At 43.8% G+C, this 20,893-nt stretch overlaps 2 protein-coding genes across 3 annotated transcripts in view; one reads left to right on the top strand and one right to left on the bottom strand.

Annotated features, from left to right (window-relative positions):
* Window positions 1-1,380: 1,380 nt before the first annotated feature.
* RSPH1 (radial spoke head component 1) lies at window positions 1,381-17,551 on the bottom strand. Its single transcript, XM_035115539.3, has 9 exons — window positions 17,448-17,551; window positions 15,919-16,032; window positions 14,727-14,832; window positions 13,649-13,739; window positions 10,276-10,411; window positions 7,796-7,861; window positions 4,173-4,332; window positions 2,842-2,967; window positions 1,381-1,873 (listed from the first exon to the last, which is right to left on the bottom strand). The coding sequence occupies exons 1-9, from the start codon at window positions 17,499-17,501 to the stop codon at window positions 1,827-1,829; spliced, it is 900 nt and encodes a 299-aa protein (XP_034971430.1). The 5' UTR covers window positions 17,502-17,551; the 3' UTR covers window positions 1,381-1,826.
* A 116-nt stretch (window positions 17,552-17,667) lies between these two features.
* SLC37A1 (solute carrier family 37 member 1) overlaps window positions 17,668-20,893 on the top strand; it is a 38,700-nt gene continuing 35,474 nt past the window's right edge. Inside the window, exons 1-2 of one of the 2 annotated variants that reach the window (XM_088667851.1) lie at window positions 17,668-17,821; window positions 20,000-20,050. The gene's annotated coding sequence lies outside the window, so the exon portion shown is untranslated. The remainder of the gene's footprint in view (window positions 17,822-19,999; window positions 20,051-20,893) is intronic. The other variant, XM_088667854.1, reaches the window with a different exon arrangement.

The following is a 20,893-nucleotide window of genomic DNA, read 5'->3' as shown; positions in this document are numbered from 1 at the left end:
CACTTTTCAGTCCATTCCCCTATTCATATCCTTTCTGCAAAAAGTCCATTTTTTTTAAAGCAGGTTTGCTGCTCAAGAGTTCCAAGTTTACTTTTGTTGCATAACATGATTCCGCTCTTGAATCCCACTCACAAAATTGTGACTGTCTGGAAGTGCCTTAGAATATCAGTAAAGAGGTTTCTGCTCTGCTGCTGGTTAGTATTTCAACCCTGGTCAGGTCAGAGAGAACTGCCAAAATATCGACACAGTACCTCCTCTATAAGGGCCCTGACCTCTCTCTCAACAAAGCATTCATCTTCTTTGGGGTTTTATAATCATGTTCTTCTGGAAAACCCTAAAGCAAGTATCTCACATGTGATTTATACATCATTTCTGAGAAGCAGACTATGGCCTCAGGGCTGACCCAAGGCTGCCAGAGATAGAACAGAAAATGGCACACACCCAAAGCAGAAAACCCCACAAGTGTCTCTCCCTGGGAGTATAAAGAGACATTAATGAATTAAATAACTAACAATTGCCTGCCCTTTCATTGCAACCAAACTCAGCTGCCAGAAGTGGCTGCCACACTTGGCCTGAATGAAATCAGGATTTGGAGCCATGAGCCATTGCATGAAAGTAGATTAAAATGCTGAGGACAAGCAGGCTGATCTATGGTCCTGAGGCACCATAAACGCTTGTAGGTAACTTTGTTGACTTTGGAATGATGACACCAGGTGCTGACAGAGGTTTGAATATTTGTTCTTAAATCTGGAATTTGAGAGCGCTTGTATAGCAAATCTAGGATGACATCTAGTGGACCAAAGCAAAAATGAAGGCACTTGACATAACTGTTTGAAAACCTCATTTGGAATACACCTAGCTCATTGCAGCCAATCTGCAAAAATCTATTGGCAGCTCCATGTAGCATGTTTTGTATCAAACATGTTTTAAAAACATATATTTGTGTTTACCATGTGTATTTTTTGTTATTTTTTTCTGATAAAAATGTAGTACATGAGCCAGTCTTCGTTTATTTCTGAGTACCCTATTACAGCTAACAGGGCAGTTCCAAAGGAAAATTGTATGTGTTTTTAGTGGAGGAAATAGCTTTATTGATTTAGTGTTTGGCATCCAAGTGAGGAGGAACCAGATGAGGTGTCTTCTGCTCCCTTGGTCTCTCCAAGCTAGCCACCTGCACTTCTTCCTCACTGCAGCCTTGAAGCTTCTTATTTCCTCCACAGGGGGAAGAAATGCATCAGGGAGAAGGAGGTGTCTGAGTGTTGCTAACAAAGGATCAAATGTGTAAGAGAACAGTTTTAAGTCAAAAGTACAATCTAGTCAATGCAGGTTTTCCTTTCCCTTACAGAAAAGCAAAAGCAAAATGCCCACAGACTAACTTGGTTCAGTTACATTCTGTATTTAATATAAAACACACATACACACATCCCAGAAACCATAGATTCAATAACAACAAAACTTATATTTTATTCAAAGACATTTCAATTTAAAAGGCACATTTCTGCACCACCACCACCTATTTGACGGCAGGGAAACAGGATAGAAGATGTGGAGCAGAAGTGAGTGGTGAAGGAAGGGCAGACTTTTGCCTCTTGTCACAGCAGTGAGACTATTACTGCCCCTTGAAATATGAAGGAAGCCGTTCAGATAATAAGTGCACAGCCAAAGGAGTGTGAGCACAATCCCATCAAAATCAACTACTTTTAAGTCCCACTAGTTTCAATGGGAGAGTTGAGCATGTGAGTATACCTCAATTGAAACTAACGGAACTTAACCTTGACTGGATTGAGCTTCATTTCTTTGTATCCAACGTTTGTCGCTTCTTTCCTTTAGTCCTGGGCCTCAAGTTCCTCCTCTTTTTCTTCTGGTATGACAGCTGTGGCAAAAACGGAAATGGGGGGAAAAGAAGTACAACAGTGATGATTATTTATTTCTGAAATATCAGGCTTGTAACTCACACTATAGAAACACAGAATTAAAAAACTACCAGACCAGTATCAGAAAGCTGGCCAGGGCATCTTATGCCCCATCCTAAGTGCAGCTTTGTGGTTGAACAGGAGCTGATGTAGTGATTTTTCCTCCCATTGATGCCAATGGGACAGAAAAGGGTGGGAGCCTCCCTCTGCCACCTTCCTGCAGCCTTGGACAGAGGGAGCCAGCTGGGCTTTATAGCTTTTTGCTTTTTTTGCAGCACTGTACTGCAGTGGAGCAATGTGGACTAGACTGTGTGGACTTTGCAAGCAGGTAAACCTGCCTTGCTGGATTAGATGTAGCTATGGCTTTATGTTGTGATGCATGTGTCTGTTTCCACTAAGAACATTTTTTGTCAACTCTATCGCCCATGCTAACAAAATGGAATCTCTATGTACAAAGACAGTACATTTCTAGGTACCAGAAAAAATAGGATGTCAATATCCCGTCCAAGCAAGGGAGCAGCTTAATCACTCACTGCACCTTCTGTCTATCCCATGGGTAGGCAAGCTAACCATGGGTATCCCATGGGTATCCCGGGGGCCGGATCTGGCCCAATCATAGCTGCCAAGTTATCCCTTTTTTTAAGGGATTTTCCCTTATGCTGAATAGGCTTCCTCGCGAGAAAAGGGAAAACTTGGCAGCTATGGGCCCAATCGCCTTCTAAATCCAGCCCACGGACGGTCTGGGAATCAGCAGGTTTTCACATGAGTAGAATGTGTTCTTTTATTTAAAATGCATCTCTAGGTTATTTGTGGGGCATAGGAATTCATTCGTTTTTTTCAAAATATAGCCCAGCCCCCCACAAGGTCTGCGGGACAGTGGACCAGCCCCCTGCTGAAAAAGTTTGCTGACCCCTGCACTAGCCCTCACCTGGCTCTTCTTTAGCTGCCTCATCTTCTTCCTCAGTATCTTTAGGAAGAGTTGTCTCTTCAGTGGCCTCTGTTGTCTCTGCAGTTTGCTCAGTAGTTTCAGAAGGAGCTTCAGTTGCAGTGTCATCTGCCGACGTGGAAAATAGAAAGAAAAAATAAAATGTTAGAAGAACAAAAACATTGCTGCCCTGCTTATTAGCTTCATTTAGGTTACAAGTTACTGAGGCAACTTTCTGGTCCTAAGATGATCATCATCAGCTTCCTTTCCATAGAAAGCTTTTCTGAATTATTTTTGGTTGTCCTCCACATCAGCCTCATTTAGGTACAAGATAAAAACCCTTGTTTACCCAGACCTTTGGAATTTAACCAACCTTCCCATGGGATAGTTTGTTTTTTTTCAAGTGCCATAGTCGCATTGTGGGGGAGAGGGAAGGAGATTTTAAGGGGGTGAGGGAGTCACAGCAAGGAACCCTCTCCTCATGTGGCAACTCTCCCCCTTCCTCAAATACCTGCTTACTCATGGCAAGAAAGCTTGAGAAAGCCAGTCATTGTAACTGTAAATAAAAAAGTTTATTTACCAGCAAGTGAATGTGTATATGCATGAATACCGTGTTTCTCCGAAAATAAGACACCGTATAATATTTATTTTTCCTCAAAAAAACACACACCATGGCTTATTTTCAGGGGATGTCTTATTTTTTTATTAAGTATGGCTATGTCTTATTTTCGGAGAAACAGGGTATGTATGTGTGTGACATATATGAATTTTGTGTATGTACATGAATGTATGTTAACAGATGTGTGTGGGCATGTGTGGGCATGAAAGAGAGTGTGTAGGGAACCCCACTTTGCTTTGGGTCCACCCATCACCAGCATATTGCCATAAGAGAATATGGCTCTTGAGCGAAAACATTTTACTGCCTTTGTTATAGAGTTAACAGGGCTTTCTTATGGATTCCACCCCCACCCCCCGTATTTGAATATACCCTCAATCTGTCTGCATGTGTTGTAAACCTCTGTTGCCATGCCACACAGGAGATTGCATTTACTTAGCCCTATATCTAAGAAAGTTCCAATCACCTATGCGGGTCAAACAGTCTCCGAATTTCTCCATGCAGAGATATTATCACGCAACACATTCCAAACTGAGTGGTGGGATATATCCTCCATGCTCCTGGACCTAATTTTATTTAGAAACTCCTGCATAGTGCAGTATCATAAAACATTACATCTCACTGTGCTAATGTTGCAAAATGTGAGACCCATTGAAATGAATGTAGTAGATGCACCACTTCAGCGAATAAAGGGTTGATCCTGCAGCAAAATACAAACCTGGAGGTGCTGGTTCTTCAACTATTGCAACCTCTACTGCTGGAGGAGGGGGAGGTGGTTCTTCAGGTGCCCAGAGTGTTAGTTCAGTAATTTTTGATGCTTTCCATTTTGGGATAGATGGACCCATAACTTCTTCTTCCTCCTCTTCCTCTGGTTTTTCCTGAAGATCAGATGAATATCCAGGATACAGATTTGAATGAAAAAGGAAATGACCAGTCCTGTAACTCATAATATATTTCTTTTTCATTATAAACACACACACACACACACACACTTCCTTCAACCTGCAACAATACACAGGCCCACATCAACACCACAGTCTTTGTTAACAGCTTTGGTTGCTCCAATGCCCCATCAAAGTGATCCAGAAGGAATCCTGATCCAGCCTCTCCTATAGACATTCACTACAACACATGTCAGCTTTTAAACAGCTGTTCTGAGAGGCCCTTCTCCAATTTCTGCCATCTTGTTGCAATGACTAGAAAACAGAGCTTTGTGGCACAGGCACCCTAGTTGCAGGATACACTCCCCAAAGACACTTGGCTGATGCCCACAGTACTACTAGTACTAATAATAATTTTATTACCATCGTACCTTGTTTCTCGAACGGAATCCGTTCCGGAAGTCCATTCAACTTCCAAAAACATTCAACAACCAAGGCATGGCTTCCGATTGGCTGCAGGAGCTTCCTGCACTCAAGCAGAAGCTGCCCCAGATGTTCGGCTTCCAAAGAACATTCGCAACAGGAACACTCACTTTCAGGTTTGTGGCGTTCAGGAGCCAAAACATTCGAGTTGCAAGGCGTTTGGGATCCAAGGTACGACTGTCTTTATACCCCACCCATCCGGCCGGGTTGCCCAGCATGGGTTTACTTGTTATGTGTTAGCTATTTTCTTATGTATGATGGTGTAAACTTGTCTTATCAAGGTAAAGACTGAGTGCTATTGTTCCCGAATGCACCTGAAACTATGGTTTAGATCCTTTTCTAACAAAACCAAGTTTGGATGTCAGTAGAAGCTGGTGCAGTGGAGAAGAGCTGCCCTTACAACATTGGTTTAGCAGCAGCTTACCTGGACAGTGCTGGGCTGCATGAACACACTGGTTGAGCCAATCCAGCACTTCCATTGCTGTGACCGCAAAGCCCCAACCTTGTCACACACACCCCTCCACCAGCCAGGTAATTTGCTGCAACTCTGGTGCTTGCAGGGCAGCTCTGCCACACCATCCTCTGCTATCGGGTGTAACGGCAAATTGTGATTAGTTTTGAAGTGACAGCTTTTGAGCACATCCTTGTGGCAGGGAGCAGAGGTTTGAGGCTTATGCAGGTGCATATAGAAGGAAGCTATGACTTGCCATTATATCCAAAGCAGCCCTTAAGATTTATCAACATCTTCATTTGTACGATTTGTAAGACTATCTTAGCTGTCTCTTAGTCATTGAGCCTAAGAGCAACAGCAGCAGATATGTTCTATGCTTATGATAATCTTTTATTCTTTTGTTAATTATACTGTTTTAGATGTGCATTTTATATTTGATTTCATTTAGTAATGCTTTCTTTTGAAATGTTTAAGACTTTTTTTTTTGCTAACTTTACTGTGTTAAAATTTGCATTTAGTATTTACCTCCTTTGCAATGTTTTAGTTTGAAATCTTTAAGATAGTATTTTAGACATGTTAATTATGTTGCTTTGAATGTATACTTTATATTAGACTTTTTCAGTAATGTTTTATTTGATGTTTTGATGTAGGTTGTAAACAGCTTTGATATTTTTTCTTAAAGTGCTATATGAGAAGTGCAGATCAGAATCCCTTTAATGTCTCTTTATTGGACAGCCTCTCAAACATTCTTCCCAAAGGACCAGTAATATGTAGGTATGCATGCTATTGGCCATCCCCGCAGTGAGCTCACCCAATCAGTCTTTCTTGCCACCATCCTACCCATGCTACTGCACTGCTCCTGAAATTCACTATAACCTAACAATATATCCAGGTATCTGGAAACTCTAAGGCACAAATAATTATTTCTCCCAATATTGCATAGTATGCAAACACAATAGTGCCATTAATAATAAAAGTCTGCAAGAGATTGCAAGAATAAGTAGTTGTATTTTTAAAATATATATATATTAAAATGCAAATTAGAGGTATATAATATCAACCAATGCTCTAAAGCAGGCATCCCCAAACTTCGGCCCTCCAGATGTTTTGGACTACAATTCCCATCTTCCCCGACCACTGGTCCTGTTAGCTAGGCCTAGGGATCATGGGAGTTGTAGGCCAAAACATCTGGAGGGCCGCAGTTTGGGGGTGCCTGCTCTAAAGGATTAATTTCTGCCCGCCATACCCTCAAATGCCTTTCTAACTTATGTCACATGCAAGCAAACCATGCAGTAACACTCCATTTCAAAGCCAGAGGGCACCTCTGTTGTACTAGGCTGCTTGAAGATAAAGGCTTCAATGATTGGTTGCTTCTCATAGTTCTGCACAGAAGGCAGTTCTTTGCTTCCTCTTATCTTGCTTTTGGTTTGCATGAGCTAAGCAAGTTGTGGAAAAGGAATCAAAGTGAACTATGAATTCCACTACACAGCTTCCATTTGCAGAAGAAGAAACAAAACACAAATTTGTTGAAAAGAATGAAACATGCATTCATTGAATAAGTGAGGCTTGTAGCACAAGATTCACAAAAGGGTAGAATACATTTTTAAAATGAATGTTTCAGTTTCGGAAAACTGGAGCCATAGTTTGTAATACGCTTTGCCAAAGGCCGATTCCTCCCCATAGCCCTGTACAGAAGGCCATTGCCTATTTTGCAGGATAGAAATAAGGGACAAGAACATTAATATCAGATCTTGAATTCAACAACTCTTGCAGAATTGAATACTAACAATTCACAGTTCACTACTTAATAAAATATATTAATATTCAGATTTGAGTTACAGATTTTAAAGGCAGTATTTAATCATTTTTTTCAAAAGAGTAATACTCTTTTCCTTGAAAGCTAAACAGCAAGCTTATGATAGTCATTCATATAGCTAAGATGTCAATAAGTGAATACACTTATAACAAGAAGCTGGTCCTCATCCTGGAGGCTGAGCATTCACAATACTCACTGAACAAAAGTCCAGTCATGCTGGAAAGGACAGGTGCCCAAGTCTTACTAACTGTATCATTACATATTTCTTATGCTAACCCCAGGAGTTTATGTGAACATAGCAAAAGGAGTTGGGAGGATAGCAAGCAGGTACTGTGTGGAATCCATGGGCATTTATTCTGATTTGTGCAGCCGTTATAAGCTATCACCATCTAGTGGCTGTTTATCATACTGCAGAAAGTATGGTGAGAAAATAGATGTGAACAAATCTGGACGAATGCTCAACAAACAGCTATTTGGAAGCATCCCTGGGATTCCTAACAGCAACTGGCTGAAATAATAGAGAATCTATCCTTCTCATCTGGTGAATGCAAGTCTATATGAATTAAGCATTGTAAGCAAGTAGAGTTGTTACTCTTCCACTTAAATGTACAGCAAAGGTCCTATTTCTGAACAGGAGTATTGTTCGGTCACTCATTAGGTCTAAGGCATATAATGAATGGGTTCTCCAGTTGTTACCATTTGTAGTTTACCTCGTGGATGTATTCGCCATGTTGTTCACATCCAATATCAAATATATACTTCCCAGCACCCAATGGCTGTATGAAAAAACAAACAAAAAATAGTATTATTCTGAAGATATCACTCGGGAAACGTGTTGTGTGATGGGTCCCAGGGATCACCCAGCCTGACCACTGCGGGGCAGGAACCGTCGCTATGGAAATGGGACTATTGCTATGGAAACAGTTTGTAGGTTGGGGACCCAGAGGGTCACCCAGCCTGACTCATACAAGCTCAGGACCACTGCTCGAGAAATGGGCTGTGCGACAGGTTCCCGAGGGTAAACACTGAACCCTACGAGGCAGGAACCGTTGCTATGGAAATGGAACCGTTGCTATAGTAACAGGTTTTACGTTGGGACCTCACTGGTCACCCAGCCTACGCGTGCGAGTTCAGGACCATCACTCGGGAAACGTGTTGTGTGATGGGTCCCAGGGTTCACCCAGCCTGACCACTGCGAGGTAGCAACCATCACTATGGAAACGGGACCGTTGCTATGGATATGGGTAGTAGGTTGGGGACCCAAGGTCTACCTATCCTCACCCTTGCGAGCTGAGGACCACCGCTTGGGAAACAGGTTGTGCAACTATGCCCCAGGGGTCACCCACGCAGACCCGAGAGGCAGGAACTGTCGCTATGGAAACGGGACCAGTGCTATGGAAATGGATTGTAGGTTGGTGACCCAGGGATTCCCCAGCCCTTTGTGCTCAGGACCATGGCTTGGGAAACGGGTTGTGTGATGGGTCCCAGGGGTCACCCAGTCTGACCACTGCGAGGCAGGAACCATCACTATGGAAACAGGACCGTTGCTATGGAAACAGGTTTTACGTTGGGACCTCACTGGTCACCCAGCCTACGCATGCGAGTTCAGGACCATCACTCAGGAAATGGGTTGTGCGTCCAGGCCCCAGGGGTCACCCAGCCTGACCCCTTCGAGCTCAGGACCATCGCTTGGGAAATGGGTTGTGTGATGGGCCCCAGGGGTCACCCAGCCTGACCACTGTGAAGCAGGAATCATCACTATGGAAACGGGACCGTTGCTATGGAAACGGGTTGTAGGTTGGGGACCCAAGGGTCACCCAGCCTGACTCATGCAAGCTCAGGACCATCACTTGGGAAACAGGTTGTGCGATGGGTCCCAGGGTTCACCCAGCCTGACCATTGCAAGGCAGGACCGTCACTATGGGAACGGGAACGTTGTTCTGGAAACAGGTTGTGCAACGGAGCACCAGGGGCCACTCAGCCTTACCCCTGCAAATCCAGAACTTTCGCTATGGAAATCGGGGGGGGGTGATGGGGCCTCACGGGTCACCCAGCCTGACCCCAATGAGACCACAAGTGTCGCTATGGAAACGTGTTGTTTGATCAGGCTCCAGGGGTCCTGCGAGGGTGGGTGATCGCACAACCCATTTTTCATAGTGACAGGTCTGGCATTGCAGGTGTCAGGCTGGTGACCCCCAGGCAGTGGTGTCACAATGGGGGGCGGGGGGCAGTGCACCCTGGGTGCCATGTCTGGGGGGGTGGCAATAAGGAACCCCAGGGGCTTGTGGTGGCGCGAGCTGCCACCACGCCGCCGCATCCACATGTGGAGGATCCTCCGTTCGTGGCTGCAGCCACGAGCAGAGGTTCCCGGTGCCAGCGGCAAACTGCTATGTACGGCGTCACACATGCACTGTACGTAGCAATGGCACACATGCTACATAGTGGTTTGCTGGCGCCGGCGCTCAAGCGCCATACAGATGGCAGTGGGATCCCTCCATTGCCGCTACAGCCGCGGGCAATCCTCCGTTCACAGCTGCAGGGTGTCACAGTCCGGTCGGCGGGCGGTTGAAGCCCTGGCTGAGGACGTCAGGACCAGAGGCAAGATGGTGGTGTAGAAGCAGGAACAGGTGCAGGGCTGAGGGTCCAGCAGCAGGCAGTCGCAGGGTCAAGGAGCAAGGCGGGGGCGAAAGTCTGGGAGTCAAGGAGCAAGGCGTCGGCAAGGCAAAGGTTCAAGGGTCAAGGAGCAAGGCGTCAGCAAGGCGAAGCCTGACTCCTGCCCATACTCCTGACACAGGGTATGTGTCATACGTACCAACGCCGCACATGCGCCCTACGTAGTGACGCTCCACCCTGGGTGTTATGACGCCTTTGTTCGCCCCTGACCCCAGGGGCCCCATTGGACAACCCATTTCCATAGCGACTGTTTGCTGCTGTTGTAACTTAATGCCGCATCACTCTATAACAAAGGGTTGCCATATTTCAAAAAGTGAAGATTTTAAAAACCAATTTCCACACTGACACTGCCTACCCCATTTGTTTATATTTTTGACAATTAAGCAGCATATGAATCTTTTCAGTTAAATAAAACAAAACAATAAATAATAAATATGTTCAATATGTTCAGTGAACAGCACACATAATGAAAGATAACATCCAAAATATCAACAGATCAATACAATAGCATACATACATTTTTATTCACAAACTTCCCCTGGTATCTATGGTTTAGGTGAACAAGTTCAGCAGCTCCTTCTTGTTGTCCATTTGCCCAGGTGCCAATATATTTAGAGCCAGTTAATGCATACACATATGTACCTTGCCCATGCCTATGGAGAAACAAAGAACAGTTTCACATTAAACAGGCGGAAACCTTGCATCTTCATTATGGACACCAAAGTTATCTTCCTCCGATTGTCGCAAGCTGTACTGATTCCAGGGGTGCCCAAACTTTTTTTCAAAGAGGGCCAGATCTGATGAAGTGAACATGTGTGAGGGCCGACCAAAGTTGTTGGCTTTCTTTAAGGATTGAAGTTGTTGATTGAACTTTGGGGGGGATTTTACCCCGGAAATAAACTGCCACAGGGGCCGAATTAGGCCCCCGTAACGGACTTTGGACATGCCTGGATTAAGCACTCATCAAAACCTCCGCTTCCGTTTTCCACTTGTCCCATACTTTCAAGGCACAGGTCCCAATGGTTTTGCATTTGCTCTGCAGCTTTCCCCCGGAAAACCCATTCTTTACTGCTGAATCGGAACAAACAACCATCTGCAGATAACTCAGTTGCTGTTTCGTATGATTCAGCAGGACACTGCACATTTTCTCAGGGAAAAGGAGCCAAGCAAACCGAGGTGTGGACCTGCTCTTAAATCAAAGTCATTTAAATAACCAATTTAAATCGGTTATTGAATTGATTTCTAGGGGAAACAACAAACTAAAAATTAAAATTGCAGTCCTATATTCAGTTACCTGGGGATAAGCCCCATTGGATTTGGAATAATGAAATGTGCAAATTGAAAGCAAGGGGGCAGAGGAACCAAAATGACCTAACAAGAAACTTGGAGCTTTCAGGTTTGAGAGAATAAAAAGAAAGAGAAGAAAACACTAGAGCAACTAATCTCATTGTCTGGAGAGGGAACTTGTGTATTCACCTGTAAGACAGGAACTTGGAGCAAAAAGGTGTCAAATCACAGCTACGCTAAAATCCCAAATTCTTCCAGTATTTTGTATGGAACCAATTCTTGGATTCAGCACCAAATTTAAACTCCACTGCCAAGGATGACTGCCAAGAAACTAAAAAACTCTCCTCACCGTACTGTTTGGGGACATTGTGGGAGGAAGAAGAGGGAAAAGGGCACATTTTCACTTTCACATTCTCCAGAAAGCACACCTGACATCTATATATATATAAAAATGTAAAAATCATGAAAGTGCGGGCTCCACTTTTCTCCGTAACTGCTTGACCGATCGTCCTGAAATTTTGACACAACGATCCAGGCCACTCCCCGAGTGTTGTTAGGGGAAAAAAACCCACACATCTCACACCTCCACTGGTAAAAACCTGTTTTTCAACAAAGTAAAACAGTGCCTCAAGTGGATTTCCTCCCACAGTACACCCCCTCCCTTCCTGTGAAATCTACACCACACCCACAAACCAAATAATGACATCATCAACCAAGCAACTGAAACCAGCAAGGCGGCCATTATCAGACCCCTAGGCCGCTGCCAGGCTGCTAGGCCCCCACTAGGCATGGGGGTGAAGGTGAGTGCCCAGGTCACAGGCCGCAGCATCGCCTTTGTTTTATGTAGGCCCCTGCCAGGCCGCCAGGCCCCCACTAGGCCTGGGGGGGAAAGGGTGAGTGCCCGGGTCACAGACCGCAGCACGGCCTTTGTTTTATGTAGGCTCCTGCCAGGCCGCTAGGCCCCCACTAGGCCCGGGGTGGGGAGAGGGCAAGCACATGGATCAAAGGCTGCAGCACAGCCTTTGTTTTATGTAGGCCCCTGCCAGGCCCCCAGGCCCCAACTAGGCCCAGGGGGGGATAACCCACAGCAACGCACTTGGGGGCATGGCAAGGGGTTTTTACTATAAAATTTAGCGGGCATTGTGTCACATGCGAGGCTCCGGCGGCCATTTTAAGTAAGGGCAGTCATGCCCCTTTTAACCTACGCTTTATACTATGACTGATTGCAAGCCTCTGCGTCTTTTAAAAAAACAACCATGCACTTTCTCTCCCCAGTTTAAGTCCTCGGATATTTGCTGTGCACCCCCCCCCATTTAAAATCTCCTACCTTCCCCTTGCCACTTCCTGGATTTTTCTGTTGCTACGGGGCTGTGGGTCTTCGCTATTTGATTCCCCCCCCCCGGGTTGGGATTATTAAAGTAGTTCTCTAGGTTCTCTGGGTCACCTACTCCAAAATTAGAAAATCCAAATAACACACACACACACACAACGCCCAAATCATACAATACCCACCAAAATAAATGACAACCCCAGAAATAAAATTAAACAATAATAACTTCTGCTTCTCATGTTCTTATTTCCCCAAAAAATTAATCTAAATATATAAAAATGCTCACGATGCGTGCGCAGGGGCCAATGTATGGCGATACAGGGAAGAAGGGACAACACTCCCCAGGGAAAACAGAGGGAAGGGTGTCCTACCGAAACACAGGGATGAGCCAGGGGGTTGGAGGGAGGAGGGGTGGGATACGTCATGGATCGGGACAGGGTGGGGGGAATCACAGGGATGACCCACAGCAACGCGTGGCCAGGCCAGCTAGTACAGCAATAAAATGCTGAGGTTCAGGACTGTCAGCCAGCCTCAAACTTCAGTGCTCTAGCACAGGGGTGGCCAACTCCCAAGAGACTGCGATCTACTCACAGAGTTAAAAACTGGCAGTGATCTACCCCCTTTTTTGGGGTTCAGGTCAAAGTTGTTGAGCTTTTTTTCAGGGAGGAGGAGGGGCTGTTTTTTAGGGGTTAGGTCAAAGTTTTTGAGTGGTTTTTTTTAGGGAGGAGGAAAGTGCCATTTTGATGGGCTGCAGGGTGAAAATGTTGAGCTTTTTTAAGGGGAGCCATAGTTGTTGAGCTTCTTTGAGGGGAGCCAGTGATCTACCAGTGATCTACTACAGATGTCCAGTGATCTGCCGGTAGATCACGATCTACCTGTTGGACGTGCCTGCTCTAGCATTATGTAGCACAGCAGAAGAAGATCTTGGGATGTGAAGTGGAGGCAGGGATAGAAATACCCTTTTAACTCCCTGAAAAGCCTACAAGGCTCCTGTTCGAAGCTGGCTAGAATCCCTGAACAACAGGACTCCTAAGAGGTGAGGATACACTACACATTTGTTTCAGATTCCACCAGAATTATTATTATTATTATTATTAATAATAATAATAATAATTTATTATTTGTACCCTGCCCATCTGGCTGAGTCTCCCCAGCCACTCTGGGCTGCTCCCAATCAAGTGTTAAAACAATACAATACAGCATTAAATATTAAAAACTTCCCTAAACATTCATTCAAAAATGTAAAAGAAACCTAAAGTTTCAGTTGAACAACCTGTAGTGATTGAACCACTCTCCATCGTATGTGTCTCCATTTACATAGTAGTAAATGCCATTTCCATGTCTTTGGTCCTCCACCCACTCTCCTGCAATGAACACAATAGAAACATATCCACTATTTTGTATCCATTTCTTTATAAGCCAGAGTACTTAATATTTGGCTTGATTACAAATAATACATTTGTTATCATGGTGGAAAGTGTTCAGTATTTATATAATGTTATATTTAAAAACACAAATTACTGATTACAATTGAGAAATCTAAAGCAAACTGAACTAAACTAATCCTGTACTGTGATAAGGCAGTATAACTGTAGTAACTGATCACATAAATACAAATGTCCTGGATAAGAGTGTGACCAGTATACATTCTACTAGCTAGACACACAATGGTCTGGTGTTATAAAGAAGCTACATATATGTTTATTAGGAGAGATTATTTCAAATATTATGTGTGCAAAGTTCATCAAAACAGTAAGTTCTCACTCTTCTCACCACAATGCCCATGTTCGCAATGTAGATCTCCTATCTTTTCTATAAAGGGGAGCCTGACCACCACACATTTTGTTTACTCTCCTCCTTATTGTTTACTTGCTCCATAATGATAGAAGGCTTTTAGGGTTCTGCGAAGCTGATTCAACATCCCTCACTCTACTCATTCTTTGTTTCACATAGCAGCTTTGCCGATTGCACTTGAGCCAGCATCTAATCATAGCAGTTATTGTTGGCCCAGCGAGGCAACATTCTGGTTCTGCTAATCTGCATTTGGCACTCACACAAGACCATACGTTGTGTCGCTGTGCTTTCACGCCCACCATTGTGCCCCAGCCAACTCACCTATTGAGTGGACTCACTGTGGCATTTCTCTATTCACCCACTATATCTTTCATGTTATCTTAAGTGCATAGGAGGAGCCCTGCTGGATCAGGCCAAAGGCCTATCTAATCCAGCATTCTGTTCTCACAATAGCCAGCTAGATGCATATGGGAAGCTCACAAGCAGGACCTGATCACAAATGGATACACTTCACTAAATCTTCACATTTAAATCCAAATAGAGAAAATACAATTTACCATCATATCGGGATCCATCGGGATAATAAAAGATGCCTTTGCCATGTTTTTTATTCTCAGAATATTGTCCTATGTAGCGTGCACCATTCTTGAATCTGTACAATCCCTGAAACATATACATTATAGAGACTTCTTGTTCATGCTCTGGTTGTTTTACTAAAGCATATATATTATGAAAATGGCCAATATACACTAAACAAGCAGAAACTGCAACTGCCCTCGTTCCCCCATCAGTCAGCATGACATGTCTACTGAGCATGCTCAGTCCCCATTGGATGCTTTGGGGTCCCTGCTCTACGGAGAACTTTTCCTACTTTTAAAGAAATATTTCTGCAAATATGCTAACATTTCCTTCCTGTGTGTGGATGATGCCACTACATAAAGGTAAAGGTAAAGGGACCCCTGACCATTAGGTCCAGTCGTGACCGACTCTGGGGTTGCGTGCTCATCTCGCATTATTGGCCGAGGGAGCCGGCGTATAGCTTCCAGGTCATGTGGCCAGCATGACAAAGCCGCTTCTGGCAAACCAGAGCAGCACACGGAAACGCCGTTTACCTTCCCGCTGTAGCGGTTCCTATTTATCTACTTGCATTTTGACGTGCTTTCGAACTGCTAAGTTGGCAGGAGCTGGGACTAAGCAACGGGAGCTCACCCCGTCACAGGGATTCGAACCGCTGACCTTCTGATCAGCAAGCCCTAGGCTCAGTGGTTTAACCCACAGCGCCACCTGGGTCCCCAATGCCACTACATAAGAAGTATAAAATGAGTTTCAAGACAATCCAAACCCGAGCTGGGCAATGATAGAATCACTGGTCCATCTACAGCCCTGTCACTCACAAAAAGGCAGGGGAAGCAAACAAACGGCTGTAACAGTCTGGAGCTGGCATAGCAATTAGGCCTGAATTGGCCTTGATCCTGTCAAATGTCGGTAGTAGGGCCACCTTGAGAAACTAGAGGTCCCTGTACTGGCTTGACTCCAATTCCTGTCCCTGGAACATTCTATTTTGAGGTGTCTCTCCACCCATTTGGTGACTCGAGTGATATCAGAGTGATACTGGTGTGACTTCATAGGCGAGACTTCATAGGCGGGAGTCTGCCCAGTCTAGCCCCACCCCACAGCAAAGGCTGTTTGGATTATAGGCTAAGATATTAGTATAGAGAATTGGCAAATGCTTTTCAAAATAAGTCATACCTGCCCATTTCTTCTACCATTTGCATATTGTCCTTCGTAGGTATCACCATTGGGTAATCTGGCCTTTCCCTGTCCATGCCGTTCACCAGCTTCATTGCGTTCCCCTTCATATTCCTACTTAAATGAGATCAGATAGTTGTCATTCAGCTAAAACAGAGGAGTCAGCATGACTGAAGTCTACTTATATCTTTTGTGTATAAAGAGAGGAATAGAGTAGCTGAAAGCAAGAGGAGAGGGCTCCTTCACTCTTAGTAGCTGTGTAGTAGAAGAGAGGATTTCAGCAGGTATATGCAGGTTGTGCAGTAATTTCAACTGTAGCTTGTCATGTAAACTATGCCTGCGCCATTCCCTTCTACACAATTAATAAAGGGAAAGGACCCCTGTCCTCTTTTGCATCTGGTCATCCAACAAAGCAAGCTACCTTTTACAAAGTCAGACCATTAATCCAGTATTACCTCAACAATGACTAATATTATGCTATAATAAATTTGTTTATTATACAAAACTCTTTCTTGTTTTTATTACAACAGACAAACACATCCACTCATCTGGAAACTGAATAGCAGTGGCTCTCTAGTTTCAAACTGGAGATGCTGGGGGCCTAAATCCAAGACCTGTTGCATGCAAATGCTCTATTACTTAGCTATGGCTTCTCCTCATAAAAAACAAGGTGAATACAAAATACATATTATTATATATTGCAAATATCTCTTTCTTTGAAATTCTGTGCAATCCTATCTATGCATGTGTACTCAGAAGTAAGTCCTATTAAGTTCAACTGCAGGTGAAATGCCCCGTGTGTCCTTAAGATACCCTGAGAATAGTTTTCTCTTTTGTTTTAATATGAATAATTTTAAGACATTGTTGTATAGATTCTTCTGTCAGTGCAGCATTCCATGCATAGTATTTCTTCTAGCCATACAATTATTGTTTTTAAATTATTTCTATATTGATTTCTGCCAAGTAAGCACCTTAGGCAAGAGCTTAAAAGTCAACAGCGTTCTCTCTGGAATGCTTTGCAAAATCTCAAATTCCATAACTCACCATTCCATTTCCTCTATTTTAAATAAATCGTGTAAACCAAGCATTTGCATAAGGCTCCTTCGCATCCACACAATTTGGATGCTGAGGCTTTCACAATGGCTGGACAAAGTCGAAGACTAAAAGACAATCATTTGTCTCCATATTGCGGATCAGATTCTGAATCAAACTCCCAGTAATAATAATGATAAAAGGTTCCACTTTTTGCTTCATGGAAACTGGTGTTTTACCTTTCCCAAACTGTTTCTACCATAATGCAAACTCTCTGCCAAAAAAAAAAATCCTCCACAAGTTCTCCACTCAAGAGTGTGGGGAGTTCATTCAGAAAATGGTATTACCTGGGCATGTTTACTCAGAAGCAAGTCCCAATGTGCTCAATGGGGCTTACTTCCTAGTAAGTGCGTTTGGGCTTTTTTCTGACCCAAACGATTAACCTGCACACGCCCCCCTTCCTACATCTTCCTCCCCCCCCCTCCCCGCACACTGACCCCCAAATCATTCTCGGCCTCTTCTTCGATCTCTTCCGAGCCGAGATCCGACATGATTCAGTCCGGGCTTGTCACCATGGAAACGGCTTCGCCCGTTGGACTCCGCTCCCCTCTCACCCGGCCTCCCAGAAGGCGGAGCTCCGAGAGCGCGGTCGCTAATAGCAACCGTGCCTCGCACTCTCTCCCGATTGGCCAGGGAAGCCCCGGCGCTGCGCAGGAGGGACGACGTCCGCCCGTGCGAGCCGGGCTGGGCAGAGTTGTAGTCCAAGGCGTCTGGTGGGCCATCCGCGCTTCAAGAAAATGTGGGGGGTGGGGTGTTGATGCTACTGCCTTTGGGAAGGATTTATCAGGGGATGCTGCTTCTTTCACAAGAGGTAGCAATACAATTTAGCATAGTTTGCTGTTGGGGTGTAGTCCATGGCATGCCAGTCAATTCATGGTGCATAATAATGGTCTATTTGGGGAAACAGGTCAGCACACGCCCTTCTCATTGAGTGGATACCAGCAATGGCGTTAGAATGTGTCTTCCTGGTCGAGCAAGTGGTATTTGCAGCTTTTAAAATTCCAGTTTTAAAATGAGAGCTGCCTTGTTGAAATCCAAAAGTGGTACTTTATATGTTGATGTCAATTAATTTGATTTCATGTAGAGCCAGTTCTAAATTATTAGAAAATACTCCAGTTTTACCTTTGGTGCATATTTGTACGTATGTATTCAAAACAACCTTAGAAGGTTAAGTCAAGAGTAAAACAAATGTGATCATTTAAAAGCAACATTGGAAAAGATGTTAGGACGGGTTTCTTATGCTTTTAGAAGCAGCAACTTGGGAAAATATAAATTTAGCAGAGTCATGAGAGCAGTTACAGGAAATTGCAGAACACTTTAGTACTGCCACTACATGGAGGACTTAATTATTTCAGAAATACATATTTTAGTTCTGAAAGGGAGAAGGGGAATACAGTTTTTTCTGCTGCAGTCCTAGAATCATAGAATCATAGAGTTGGAAGAGACCACAAGGGCCATCCAGTCCAACCCCCTGCCAAGCAGGAAACACCATCAAAGCATTCCTGACAGATGGCTGTCAAGCCTCCGCTTAAAGACCTCCAAAGAAGGAGACTCCACCACACTCCTTGGCAGCAAGTTCCGCTGTCGAACAGCTCTTACTGTCAGGAAGTTCTTCCTAATGTTTAGGTGCAATCTTCTTTCTTGTAGCTTGAATCCATTGCTCTGTGTCCGCTTCTCTGGAGCAGCAGAAAACAACCTTTCACCCTCTTCTATATGACATCCTTTTATATATTTGAACATGGCTATCATATCACCCCTTAACCTTCTCTTCTCCAGGCTAAACATACCCAGCTCCCTAAGCCGTTCCTCATAAGGCATTGTTCCCAGGCCTTTGACCATTTTGGTTGCCCTCCTCTGGACACGTTCCAGCTTGTCAGTATCCTTCTTGAACTGTGGTGCCCAGAACTGGATACAGTGGTACAATTACGTCCCTTGATGTAGATGCTATACTCCTATTGATGCAGCCCAGAATTGCATTGGCTTTTTTAGCTGCATCACACTGTTGACTCTCTCAACACTGTTTACTGCTCTCAAGCCAGGTATCATCCATCCTGTATTTGTTCCTTTCATTTTTTATTTATTTTTGCCCAAGTGTAGAACTTTACATGTCTCCCTGTTAAAATTCATCTTGTTTGCTTTGGCCCAGTTGTCTAATCATTTTTCATACTTGTGGGGTGGCATGTCCAAATAAGTATTGCCAACTGATTACAACATGTTTACATGAGTATATGTGAATTATATCAATCCTGCATTTTAAAGGATAAATGAACCAGTTGTTCATTCCTGGTATAATATGTCCACATCACAAATACAGTGGTACCTCGGGTTGTGGACCCAATCCATTCCGGAGTGCCGCTCACACCCCGAAAGTCTGCAACCCGAGTAGCAATAGAGTGCATGCGCAAAAGCGTGATAGAGTGCTTTTGCTCATGCGCGAAGTGCGCAGAACACTTCTGCACATGTGCGCGTGGCAGAACCCGGAAGTAAACACTTCTGAGTCTGCTGCATTCGTATCCTGAAAGGGTGCAACCCGCAGCGGATGCAACCCAAGGTATGACTGTAAATTGAAAAGATAGGAACAGCTTTGTCTGCAGTAATAATTGGCAATGAGCTCATCTGCATGGAAATAAATGTTGGCCTATTGTATGATATATTCCCATTTACAGTCTTCATATTTATACATCAGAATGCCATAATGCTTTTGGATATTAGTAGAAAAGAGTAGCAATGTGGTTTGGGTAAATGGTTTTTCCTATATGTGAGCATAGCTCATTTTGTCTCTGTGCTCTAAGACTAAAAGAAGCAACAAATTATTTAATAAGTGCTTGTGCGTGAGAGAATGGTATGACCTAGAGGTGCTTGATCTAGGGAAACCCAGACAGATGTGTGGGATATAAATTATTATTATTATTATTATTATTATTATTACAGTATTATTATTAGCCTCCCAGGGATAATATTGGCATAATAAAACTGTCTTTCATTGTAGAATTGTTTCAAGGATTGCTGAGAAAATGTTAAAGCATGTTAATAATTAAGGGTAAGTGATATATAAATGCCAAGAACTATGATGACTATGAATTACAGAATATTATAGTTTGTATTCTTGATATAATGTCTGTAAACAAAAAGAACAGAAGGTTCTCATTCCGTGTAGCTGTCCAGTTAAATCAGGTGTTGGCAACCTTTGGCCCAAATGAAAACTCCCATCATCCTTGGCTGTGACCATGCTTGCTGAGGATGGAAAACCGGGGTGGGAACGGAATGGAGTGGTCTGGAAGAAGGCATTGCTGTTTGTCTTGAAATCTGAACAAGAGCACTCCAAACTACAAACCACCTACCCCAGTGCAAAATCCTATGCAGACTTACTCCTGCATAAATGGATGAAACCAGCTTCTCAAAAAGCACTTTTCAGGAGCAAAATGATGTGTAAGAGAATTATATTGTGTGTGTGAACTATGTAGAAAAAACAAGTACTCAAGCTCCATTGATTTTAGAATAAAATGTGTGCACGTAGCCAAACCTTTTTATATTTGCTCTTAGTGAATCCCACTGCATTTAGTGATACTTACGCCACAATAAGTGTGCATAGGATTTTAGTCTTCAGTTTCATCGAATCCAAATTGTAGAGTTGGAGGGTCCCTGGGGGTCATCTACTCCAAGCCCCTGCAATGCAGGAATCTCAACTAAAGCATCTATGACAGATGGCCATCCAGCCTCTTCTTAAAAACCTCCAAGGAACAAGAGTCCAGAACCTCCTGAGGGAGTCCATTTTACTGTTGAAGAGCTCCGACTGTTGGAAAGTTCTTTCCGATGTTTAGTTGGAATCTCCTGGCTTGTAACTTGAAGCCAGTTTGCTTGCTTGTTTATTCATGGACCATAA

The sequence above is a fragment of the Zootoca vivipara genome, chromosome 4 (genome assembly GCF_965207765.1).
Source record: "Zootoca vivipara chromosome 4, rZooViv2.hap1.1, whole genome shotgun sequence".
In the NCBI taxonomy this organism is placed as follows: domain Eukaryota; kingdom Metazoa; phylum Chordata; class Lepidosauria; order Squamata; family Lacertidae; genus Zootoca; species Zootoca vivipara.
Note: the sequence above shows the minus strand (reverse complement) of the source record. Positions and strands in the feature narration are given on the sequence as shown.